This window comes from Coregonus lavaretus, assembly GCF_964263955.1.
Source record: "Coregonus lavaretus genome assembly, chromosome: 8".
Classification (NCBI taxonomy): domain Eukaryota; kingdom Metazoa; phylum Chordata; class Actinopteri; order Salmoniformes; family Salmonidae; genus Coregonus; species Coregonus lavaretus.
The window spans coordinates 59,720,914-59,733,413 of NC_139995.1; the positions used below are offsets into that span (position 1 = coordinate 59,720,914).

Consider the following 12,500-nt stretch of genomic DNA (forward strand, 5'->3'; position numbering starts at 1 on the left):
ATTCCAAAATCATGGCCATTAATATGGAGTTGGTCCCCCCCCTTTGCTGCTATAACAGCCTCCACTCTTCTGGGAAGGCTTTCCACTAGATGTTGGAACATTGCTGTGGGGACTTGCTTCCATTCAGTCACAAGAGTATTAGTGAGGTTGGGCACTGATGTTGGGCAATTAGGCCTGGCTCGCAGTCAGCTTTCCAATTCATCCCAAAGGTGTTCGATAGGGTTGAGGTCAGGGCTCTGTGCAGGCCAGTCAAGTTCTTCCACACCGATCTTGACAAACAATTTCTGCATGGACCTCGCTTTGTACATTTACATTTACATTTACGCTTTGTACATGGGGGCATTGTCATGCTGAAACAGGAAAGGGCCTTCCCCAAACTGTTGCCACAAAGTTGGAAGCACAGAATCGTCTAGAATGTCCTTGTATGCTGTAATGTTAAGATTTCCCTTCACTGGAACTAAGGGGCCTAGCCCGAACCATGAAAAACAGCCCCAGACCATTATTCCTCCTCCACCAAACTTTACAGTTGGCACTATGCATTCAGGCAGGTAGCGTTCTCCTGGCATCCACCAAACCCAGATTAGTCTGTCGGACTGCCAGATGGTGAAGTGTGATTCATCACTCCAGAGAAGGCGTTTCCACTGCTCCAGTCCAATGGCGCCGAGTTTTACACTACTCTAGCCGACACTTGGCATTGCGCATGGTGATCTTAGGACATGGAAACCCATTTCATGAAGCTCCCGACGAACAGTTATTGTGCTGACGTTGCTTCCAGAGGCAGTTTGGAACTCGGTAGTGAGTGTTGCAACCGAGGACAGACGATTTTTACGCGCTGCGCGCTTCAGCACTCGGCGGTCCCGTTCTGTGCGCTTGTGTGGCCTATCATGTCGCGGCTGAGCCATTGTTGCTCCTAGACGTTTCCACTTCACAATAACAGCACTTACAGTTGACCCGGGGCAGCTCTTGTTGGAAAGGTGGCATCCTATGACGGTGCCACGTTGAAAGTCATTGAGCTCTTCAGTATGGGCCATTCTACTTTGTCTATGGAGATTGCATGGCTGTGTGCTCGATTTAATACCTGTCAGCAACGGGTGTGGCTGAGATAACCGAATCCACTAATTTGAAGGGGTGTCCACATACTTTTGGCCATGTAGTATATTTACCAACCACTGTGGTTCTATTTGTTACAGTTTCTCTGTATCTCTAGTGCTTATTACAGTGTACTAAGTGGATTTGAACACTGTAGTAGTCACACACACACACAAGAGAACCATGACAAACACATTAAATACAGTACTTAGCTATGATTAGATATTTATGAGAGTGATCCTATTCCAGTATCATGTTGTTCTATACAGTCTGTCGGAATAATATGTCCTCTAGCTTCCGCCCACCCCACCTCCTTTGTTGCTGCATTTAGATTCTAGAACACATTCTAGAACCCACCAATTCACTTTTCTTTTATGTGGTGATTAAATAATCCTACCATCCTACCAAAATGTTTGGTTCTAACCTAAAATGTAGCCTAGTTATGACACACTGACATATATTCTTCTGCTGGCAATAAATGTAAGAAATATATTTCGAAATAAATATTATCCTAACAATACTGTTGCTTATTTGACTATACAACAGTGTAATTATCAAAACAAAAGTAGTTTGAAAACAGATTTTCATAAGAAGCAGTTCTTTATTGTTCGAAGCGTTTTCAATAATGACAATGACAGCATCAAGCAATGGTGTAGAATAATCCAACGAGCACGGATGTGATTGGTTCGTAGGTCTCACTCCTACCCACTTAACCACTCCCCCAACACAGCATTGTCAATAACACCATAAACAGACAGTATCAGAAAACAATCAAATATTGTAACAGTAACCAATACCTGTTGAATTGAGGTATGTTTTCTCTCCTACATGTAATGTAAACATACATTTAATGTAAACAGAAATACATTACATTTACATACCAGGTCCCTTTACATGTCTATGGGTGGTTCGGTCCCACTGAATGTGTCACAAAAGTCATTGAAGTCTTTCTGCATGAAATCTTCACTCTGCATCACGTCGTTTTCTGACGGGAAATACTGCATACTGTTACTCTCCTGCTCCTCTTGGTACAAATTCCCTAAACTGAAGAAGGGAAACTGCTGGCACTTGGCCAGTTGTCGGGGGAAGAACCGTGCTGGCGTTGTTGTGAGATCTGGACTGTCGAGGAGGGCGCCCCTTGCGTTCTCTAGCACGCCTAGATACGAGTCCATGTCCGTGAAATCAGTTTCGCAGTCAGACCCACTGTCTGTGCCGATGGAGTCCGAACGCATATGCATCATCTGGTATTTTTCGTGCATCAGGAACTGGTTGGTGTTCCTCGGAGCTCTCATTCCTGGCGCTCTGTTGCCTTTGATGTTGACAGGACGCAGTGACGTCATCATACGAGTCGGTCGGTTCTGTTTGTAGAACTGGCTGGAGTGGTGAGGATGATGATGCCCATGCACCCTTCCTCTCTTCCCCCGATACCCTTGCTGCCTCCTCCCGTTCTTGGACCAACTAAGCTTGCTGTTGTCCCATCTCCTCGCCTGCTGCCCCTCCTTCTGTTGTTGGTCTTTGCAGACAGGTCTGTCACTGTAGACCCGCCACTGGCACATCATGGCCTTCCCATACATATCTTCTTCGAAAAGCATTAGAAACGCAGCTACGTGCTTCCCTGAGCCTTACATTCTCTTCTCCGCTGCTGTCAGCGGCTAGGTAACAAAGAAATGGTAATTTCTCTGTATGGGGTTTCGTATAATTTCGTGGATCACCACACGAAAACCCCTAAAAGTCTACCTTTTTACAATCTTCTTCGTTTTTTTCTTGACCACTGGCTTTAGAGAGTACATAGCCTGGTAGCGCGCCTCTAGTACAGGCAGTTTGACCTGCTCGCCGCTACAGCTGCGCTATCTTGTCTGTCACACCCCTTTTCTCTCGTCAAATAGTAGTTTTTTAGAAATACGACTATAGAAGATCGAAAAAATAAGTCTAGAGTTTCAGGTGTATTTCTTGCTTATTTTAATTGGTAGCTAACTAGTGACCCTGTTGTTGTTGTTGTGTGTTTTGTCCAACTGAAACGACAGTTGCAAATGGTACTGGGAAGTCCGCTCGAGTGGTTTATATAGGAATGGAACATTCCACTGTTGGCTAGATACGCGGGGGTGTTCCATGTTTCACTGCCAAAACTTTAAATACGTCTAACAAATATATATCCAGAAGCCTGTGTATTTATGAGAATGAATGTATTTTATGCGCAAATAGCAAACAAATATTTGACAACAATCAAAACGATTTGCTAATCGAGCTGGAATTATGAAAACACCAACCCTTTCAGACAGTAATAGTCCAATTCTTTTTATGACGTTTGGGGTGCATCGTTGCATTGGACTTAATCCCGTTGCACACGTACTGCACGAAAAAGTTAGGTGACAGTGACACAATGTAGCCAGTTTACAGAATAAAGAAACCCTCAATCCACTGACTGTTGCATTTTCTACTGTCAAATGGACACTGATACAGTCTTATAAGCTCGTAATAGCAGAGTAATTGTTCTGGCAACAACAGTCACGCCCACCAACACACAAAGATTGTCAACACATAGGCTACAATTCACATTTAGCCCATATTTCTCAAATATTGTTGTTTACAATACGAATGTTGCTAGCGATATTATTAAAAACATTGACATAAAAACAATATTTGTTCCACTTTTTTAATGGAGATATTTTCACGGACCCCTTGCATTACCTCCACGGACCCCCGGTTGAATACCCCTGTAAGGCCAGCTTCTATCTCAAGGCCATCAGACTGTTAAATAGCCATCACTAGCACATTAGAGTCTGCTGCTGCATATTGAAATCACTGGCCACTTTAAGAAATGGAACACTAGTCACTTTAATAATGTTTACATATCTTGCACTACTCATCTCATATGTATATACTGCATTCTATTCTATAATATTCTATTGTATCTTAGTCCATGCCGCTCTGTCATTGCTTGTCCATATATGTATATATTCTTAAATTCCATTCTTTACTTAGATTTGTGTGTATTGGGTATATGTTGGGAAATTGTTAGATATTACTTGTTAGATATTACTGCACTGTCGGAGCTAGAAGCACAAGCATTTTGCTACACCCTCAATAACATCTGCTAAACACATGTATGTGACAAATAAAATTAGATTTTAAACTATGGGGCTATGCCATAGAGAATGATACAGAAAGCATCCCTATATAGTTCCTATTGTGGCGTCTGTGAGCGCATGGGCAGCCCCATTGAGGCAATCACCATTTTGAAGTAGTCAATTTTCTTCTTCACGATTGGCTGATCCCTCCAGATGACCCGGTTGGACATGACTCCAACAGGGTCACCAGGAGGGATCAGCCAATGAAGTTGGAAGTCCCACCCAGTTGACGACATTAAAATGGTGGAAGCCCTCAATGGCGCTGCCATGCTATTAGATCACTAGAGGCCTCTATCATTCTCTATGGGCTATAGCATACTTAACAAACTGAAAACATGTATGATAAGGAACCCCCCCCCCCCCCCCTCTCTTGTTTTTTAGTCCTGTTCGCATGAGGGGCTCAGTGAAAAAGAAATTGCCCAATAGATCAAGTCAAATCAAATTGTATTTGTCACATACGCCGAATACAACTCAACTGGTGTTGACTTTACCGTGAAATGTTTGCTTACAAGCCCTTCCCAACAACGCAGAGTTTAAAAATAAAAGAGTAACGAGGAATAAAATAAAATACAGAAGAATGGAGCTATATACAGGGAGTACCAATACCAGATCAATGTGCAGAGGAACGAGGTATTTGAGGTAGATATGTACATGAAGGCAGGGTAAAGTGACTAGGTATCAGGATAGATAATAATAAGAGTCAAATAAATAATAAAATAAAGAAACCACATGGACAAACAGCTATTCGTGGTCCTCTGTAGCTCAGCTGGTAGAGCACGGCGCTTGTAACGCTAAGGTAGTGGGTTCGATCCCCGGGACCACCCATACACAAAAACAAAAAATGTATGCACGCATGACTGTAAGTCGCTTTGGATAAAAGCGTCTGCTAAATGGCTTATTATTATTCATCCGGAATTAATTAATTATCTCCGATTAATCCGAGATAATGTATTGGTGCGCACAGACACCATGTCAGCATTTTGTCATGCAGTGTCTATTATCAAGATAAATGGTTGAATGATTATATTAAACCCTTGTCCATTTTGGTGATTACTGTCACTGGTTGAGAGTCTCGACGATCCACAGACAGGACAGTTATATTTAGATTCAGATAAACCTATTGCTGGATAAGTAGGTTAATCTAATCTTAATTCAGCATTGGGCTGACTACTAAATCATGCACTGGTACCAAGACAGTCAGTCAGTTCACAGATTTAGAACTAGGCTATTAATGGCAGGGAAAGGACAACGCCTCTAGATGTGTTTAGCAAACTGGCTGTTTTCCGGGATTCAACCAGACCGCAGCTGGCTGTTTGTCACAACAAAGATGGAGGAGAAAGCTAGCTAGCTAGCACTGTACATCCGCCGAGGACCTTAGTTAAAACACAATTGACCCGTTTTTTTTTCTTCTGATTGTGTTTTTTTATATCGTGATTTCAAGATGGATACTTTTGTATTTCCCGAAGATGTCGTTGAAAAAAAGGTTTCCATCGTTGGATCGGAACTCGTGGAGAATTACACTGTACGTTCATGTAGCTAGCGTTAGCAATCTAGTTAGCTAGCTAGTAAGTACTTGTAGTTTCTTGTTTTAATGTCACGTAGAAGCAAATATATAACGTAGCAAGCAATCACAGTAACGTAGCTATATAGCTAAATTAATCCCAAGCTTTATAACTGCATGCGTGCTACAATTTTAAAAGCCTGATGCTTATTGACATGTATGTATACATATTAAAATTGCATGACCATGGTTTTCAAGCTACGTAATGTCTCTTGAAGGTAGCTAGCTAGCTATAGCTACCAAGCTAATTGAGCATTTATCGTGAAACACAGCAACATTTTCATACAGACAGTCAACTAGCTCACTATGAAATGTTCTTAGTAAGCTGTTAGAAGCTAACTAGTTAACTGTGCTGTCACGATGGATCCTGAGATGTTTGTAAAATTATTTAGCTAGTTAGCTATTTCGCTAGGTATCACAAAGTTCACGCTAGCTAGCTACACTGTCAGTCAATCAGGACAACGGACTGTCACTGATGCATTCCCTCTCAGCTGACTTGTGCTAGTTTCTGGGGCCTAGAGTATCTCGGTAAAGAAAGCTCATTCCATTCCTAATGTTTCATGCTGTGTTTAACAGGTAATATCCACATCACAAGTTAGCTAATAATAGTCCTTGTTGTTCTTCTCCCAGTAGTTTGTGGGGTAATATTCAATACACAGAGAAAACATAAACCACTGTTATTGACCCTGTGTCTAACATGATCGTCTAGGAAAAAACATGACCAAATTCTAATATTAATATGTATTTATTCTCCAGGTGTACATCATTGAGGTGACAGTCGGGGATCACAAATGGACCATCAAGCATCGCTACAGTGATTTCCATGACTTGCATGAGAAAGTAAGTGACTTGAAAAAATGCATAATGTAATGTTGTGAACCATGAACACGTTGTAAAATGTAGATACTAGCTAACAGACTGCCATGTAACAGATATGTAATAACAGTCATGTTCTTCTAGTTCAGTTTACACACCTGATACTATTTATTGTGACCTTTTTATTGTGAGATTCATACAAATATTTTCACCCCAAGCTGACAGCTGAGAAGAAGATAGAGAAACATTTACTGCCGCCTAAGAAGATGATTGGTAAAAACTCCAAAAGCCTGGTAGAGAAACGTCAGAAGGAACTGGAAGTCTACCTACAAACACTGCTGGTCAGATTCCCTGTAGCCGCCCCTAACGTTCTCTCCTGCTTTCTGCACTTCCACCAATATGTAAGGACACACACACACACACACACACACACACACACACACACACACATGTTGGTCTCGTAATATGTCAGATTTGTTTTTCACTTGTGTGTGCACTTTGGTCCCCCCGTGCACAGGTCAGATCAGGCCTGTGTAATCTCATGAGATAGTCATAGCAATAGTGTGGTGGTTAAATATTATCAAGGGTTGTTTTGAATCTTGTCACAGCAAAACATCAGGCAGGAAGTGGTTTAGCTGTTGTCAGAGTTTTAATGATGATTTCCTGAATTTATAAAGTGATTTAATTAGGCTATTTAGTTCTTCAGATGTTTTGCAGGTCAGTGAGTTAGTGTTAATGTCTTAGTTCTACAGATTATCAAAGATGGATAGCACTATCCTTATTACAACAACAAATCATTTGAGATCACGTGATGACAGAGGGACACACTGATTTCATTTGTTACTACCACAAGACTTGTGGTGCTTGTCAATTTGAAAGCCATGACAGACATGTGACCAGAATAAATGACATGAACATAGAAACTTCTCTCCTAGTTCTTCTTCTTCTTCTTCTTCTTCTTCTTCTTCTTCTTCTTCTTCTTCTTCTTCTTCTTCTTCTTCTTCTTCTTCTTCTTCTTCTTCTTCTAATGTTTGTCTTTTCCTCCAGGAAATGAATGGAATCACAGCCGCTCTGGCAGAGGAGCTGTTCCACAAGGGTTGGTTCATTTGTTCACCAGCTACCGATAGATTCATTATGTAGACAATAATACTCATAATAGACTCACTGTGTAGAAAGGAGTAGGAGAATAATAATACAATTTACACATACAGGAATAGGAAAGAATAGAATAAACGTTATTTTCAGATGTGTCTTTCAGATAAGACCCTTGTACAATAAATACATGACACCAGCAGTAGTGACAATGTTGATATTATAATGTGCTGTTGGTCTATTGTTTTGTATCCTGACTGGCTGCACTACCCTGACTGGCTGCACTACCCTGACTGGCTGCACTACCCTGACTGGCTGCACTACTCTGACTGGCTGCACTACCCTGACTGGCTGCACTACCCTGACTGACTGCACTACCCTGACTGGCTGCATTACCCTGACTGGCTGCATTACCCTGACTGGCTGCATTACCCTGACTGGCTGCATTACCCTGACTGGCTGCACTACCCTGACTGGCTGCATTACCCTGACTGGCTGCACTACCCTGACTGGCTGCATTACCCTGACTGGCTGCATTACCCTGACTGGCTGCATTACCCTGACTGGCTGCATTACCCTGACTGGCTGCACTACCCTGCCTGGCTGCATTACCCTGACTGGCTGCACTACCCTGACTGGCTGCATTACCCTGACTGGCTGCATTACCCTGACTGGCTGCACTACCCTGACTGACTGCACTACCCTGACTGGCTGCACTACCCTGACTGACTGCACTACCCTGACTGGCTGCATTACCCTGACTGGCTGCACTACCCTGACTGGCTGCATTACCCTGACTGGCTGCACTACCCTGACTGACTGCACTACCCTGACTGGCTGCATTACCCTGACTGGCTGCACTACCCTGACTGGCTGCATTACCCTGACTGGCTGCACTACCCTGACTGGCTGCACTACCCTGACTGTCTGCACTACAAATGTCCGAACAGGAACAATTTAAAGATATTGATTGATATCTCCCCATGCAGGAGAGCAGATGCTGGTGGCTGGTGAGGTGTTCACGTTGTGTCCCCTTCAGCTTTATGCCATCACTCAGCAGCTGAAGCTGGCCAAGCCTACCTGCTTTAATGGTGACGCCAAGGCAGATCTGGGACACATCCTGGACTTCACGTGCAGACTCAAATACCTCAAGGTGATCTCTCTCTCTCTCTCTCTCTCTCTCTCTCTCTCTCTGTCTCTGTCTCTGTCTCTGTCTCTCTCTCTCTGTCTCTCTCCCCCCCCTCTGGCCTGCTCTCTCTCTCTCTCTCTCTCTCTCTCTCTCTCTCTCTCTCTCTCTCTCTCTCTCTCTCTCTCTCTCTCTCTCTCTCTCTCAACATCTCAACATCTCTGAACCTGTAGCTAATATGATTTCATCTATGTACAGGCGCGCTTATAAAAGCACTAGGGGTTTAGCCATGTCTTGTTTGGTCTCTACTCTTCTCCCAGATCACAGGCACCAGAGGAGAGGTGGGGACCAGTAACATCCAGGAAGACAGCCTCACCTTTGACCTTTCGGTCTTTAAATCTCTCCTACAGATAGAGGTATGTTCTAGCAATAGGTGATAGTCCAAGGGCCACCCACCAAAAATGAAACTGCAACATTTCAACAACATTATGTAGATAATGTTATGAAGAATAACTGTCTGATTCAAAACTTGTAGAAGTTGCACATTAACTTTAAAAAAAATCTTTAATCAAAGTTACGCTATTTAGCATCAAATCTTAACCAGGTGCAGAGGATTTCTCAGTTAATAGAAGACGTTTGGCAGATGTATTTAATCTACAGGGCCATTATTACTTTTGCCTGCTAGCCAAACTAAAGACAGAACAACATTTGCTAGCGAACACAGCTCTCAAAACATTGAAGGTCCCGACAGATACATAAAGCTCTGTTCTGGCATCTTAGAAAAATTGATTTTGCACGTTTCAACAGCTTCTTATCGTATTATTTCAGGATTCCTTCGGTTCGGTACATACGTTGCTTTCTGCACTATGATTTAAAAATCGTACCTTTTGATTTATACTTTTTTATTAATGTGCAACTTTTACAAGTTGTAGATCACACATTCTTCCACTTAATAACATTATCTACCAAATTATGTCAACGATTTGCAGATACATTTCCTGGGTCATGAAACGCCTTTTTTGGTGGGTGGCCCTTGGACTATAATGGTTAGCCTGATCTCAGATCTGTGCTGTCTTGCCATCTCTTATTGTCATTATTACTAAGACTGCACCAACAGATCTGGGACCAGGCTAGGTAATGTTAAGATAGTACTTTATTAATCCCCAAGAGGAGAAATTTGATTGCACCAGCCAATACATCCATTACCAATAAATAGACCATGAAAACAAAACAAGGACACACAGACACTAAAAGCAGCATATCATCAGCTGAGATAGAACTAAGTATTGGTGATAAAAAGCCTCAGCATATGGTAAAAAGGATCTGCATATGGTAAAAAGGATCTGCATATGGTAAAAAGGATCTGCATATGGTAAAAAGGATCTGCATATGGTAAAAAGGATCTGGATATGGTAAAAAGGATCTGCGGAAACATTCTGTTTTGGAACCGGGTAATAGTTTATTAATACTTAGTAATGAACATTATTCTAAAGTGTTACCATTTAGTCATGTTAGCATAGGAATGCCTATTGATAATTAAAGCATCACTTGTTCTCTGTTTTTCTACATTAATTAAAAAATAATAATTCTTCCAGATAAGTGACTGTAACTCGTCCAAGATCATGGGGCTGCCTTCTCTGAAACCCTGTCTAGTCACTCTGAGTGTCCACCACTCTGCAGCATCCATGATGGTAACACGTCCATTTTACTCATAGTTGATTAGTGTCCGTGTGTCTCTCCTGTCTGTCCTGTCTGTCTATCTGCGTGCCTGTGTCTGTCCTGTCTGTTCTGTGCGTGTGTGTGTGTGTGTGTGGTAGGTAAATCTGTATTGATTCCTACCTTTGTTGTGTAGGATGTGCTGGTTCCTGAGGCATGCGAGTCCCCTCAGTGGGTTGCAGAGGGAGCGACTACAGACTGTCCCGTCACCACCATCATCCCTACCTGGAAGACTCTCACCACCCTGGACATGAGCCACAACCACATAGGCTGCATAGACAACTCAGTGGTGAGAGATACTCTACACTGCTATAACCTAGCCTGCGATACACTGCTATAACCTAGCCTGAGATACACTGCTATAACCTAGCCTGAGATACACTGCTATAACCTAGCCTGAGATACACTGCTATAACCTAGCCTTAAACTAGCCTGAGATACACTGCTATAACCTAGCCTTAAACTAGCCTGCGATACACTGCTATAACCTAGCCTTAAACTAGCCTGAGATACACTGCTATAACCTAGCCTGAGATACACTGCTATAACCTAGCCTGAGATACACTGCTATAACCTAGCCTGAGATACACTGCTATAACCTAGCCTGAGATACACTACTATAACCTAGCCTGAGATACACTGCTATAACCTAGCCTGAGATACACTGCTATAACCTAGCCTGAGATACACTGCTATAACCTAGCCTGAGATACACTGCTATAACCTAGCCTGAGATACACTGCTATAACCTAGCCTGAGATACACTGCTATAACCTAGCCTGAGATACACTGCTATAACCTAGCCTGAGATACACTGCTATAACCTAGCCTGAGATACACTACTATAACCTAGCCTGAGATACACTGCTATAAACTAGCCTGAGATACACTGCTATAAACTAGCCTGAGATACACTGCTATAACCTAGCCTGAGATACACTGCTATAACCTAGCCTTAAACTAGCCTGAGATACACTGCTATAACCTAGCCTGAGATACACTGCTATAACCTAGCCTGAGATACACTGCTATAACCTAGCCTGAGATACACTGCTATAACCTAGCCTGAGATACACTGCTATAACCTAGCCTGCGGTACACTGCTATAACCTAGCCTTAAACTAGCCTGAGATACACTGCTATAACCTAGCCTGAGATACACTGCTATAACCTAGCCTGAGATACACTGCTATAAACTAGCCTGCGATACACTGCTATAACCTAGCCTGAGATACACTGCTATAACCTAGCCTTAAACTAGCCTGAGATACACTGCTATAACCTAGCCTGAGATACACTGCTATAACCTAGCCTTAAACTAGCCTGAGATACACTGCTATAACCTAGCCTGAGATACACTGCTATAACCTAGCCTGAGATACACTGCTATAACCTAGCCTGCGGTACACTGCTATAACCTAGCCTGAGATACACTGCTATAACCTAGCCTGAGATACACTGCTATAACCTAGCCTGAGATACACTGCTATAACCTAGCCTTAAACTAGCCTGAGATACACTGCTATAACCTAGCCTTAAACTAGCCTGCGATACACTGCTATAACCTAGCCTGAGATACACTGCTATAACCTAGCCTTAAACTAGCCTGAGATACACTGCTATAACCTAGCCTGAGATACACTGCTATAACCTAGCCTGAGATACACTGCTATAACCTAGCCTGAGATACACTGCTATAACCTAGCCTGAGATACACTGCTATAACCTAGCCTGAGATACACTGCTATAACCTAGCCTGAGATACACTGCTATAACCTAGCCTGAGATACACTGCTATAACCTAGCCTGCGGTACACTGCTATAACCTAGCCTGAGATACACTGCTATAACCTAGCCTTAAACTAGCCTGAGATACACTGCTATAACCTAGCCTGCGGTACACTGCTATAACCTAGCCTGCGGTACACTGCTATAACCTAGCCTGAGATACACTGCTATAACCTAGCCTGTA

General features: G+C 42.7%; 2 protein-coding genes across 2 annotated transcripts in view; one reads left to right on the top strand and one right to left on the bottom strand.

Annotated features, from left to right (window-relative positions):
- Nucleotides 1-1,670: 1,670 nt before the first annotated feature.
- LOC311133711 (uncharacterized protein) lies at nt 1,671-3,107 on the bottom strand. The gene has a single exon (XM_084167250.1). The coding sequence runs from the start codon at nt 2,679-2,681 to the stop codon at nt 1,980-1,982; it is 702 nt and encodes a 233-aa protein (XP_084023376.1). The 5' UTR covers nt 2,682-3,107; the 3' UTR covers nt 1,671-1,979.
- A 2,352-nt stretch (nt 3,108-5,459) lies between these two features.
- nisch (nischarin) overlaps nt 5,460-12,500 on the top strand; it is a 30,981-nt gene continuing 23,940 nt past the window's right edge. The window contains exons 1-8 of the mRNA XM_084167395.1: nt 5,460-5,739; nt 6,535-6,618; nt 6,813-6,995; nt 7,642-7,690; nt 8,676-8,839; nt 9,133-9,228; nt 10,408-10,503; nt 10,665-10,817. Of these exons, the coding sequence (XP_084023521.1) occupies nt 5,659-5,739; nt 6,535-6,618; nt 6,813-6,995; nt 7,642-7,690; nt 8,676-8,839; nt 9,133-9,228; nt 10,408-10,503; nt 10,665-10,817 (906 nt within the window). The 5' untranslated portion in view covers nt 5,460-5,658. The remainder of the gene's footprint in view (nt 5,740-6,534; nt 6,619-6,812; nt 6,996-7,641; nt 7,691-8,675; nt 8,840-9,132; nt 9,229-10,407; nt 10,504-10,664; nt 10,818-12,500) is intronic.

Bases quoted from the DNA above. Each gene is read 5' to 3' on its own strand.
- LOC311133711 (XM_084167250.1), bottom strand. From the start codon at position 2,681: ATGCTTTTCGAAGAAGATATGTATGGGAAGGCCATGATGTGCCAGTGG.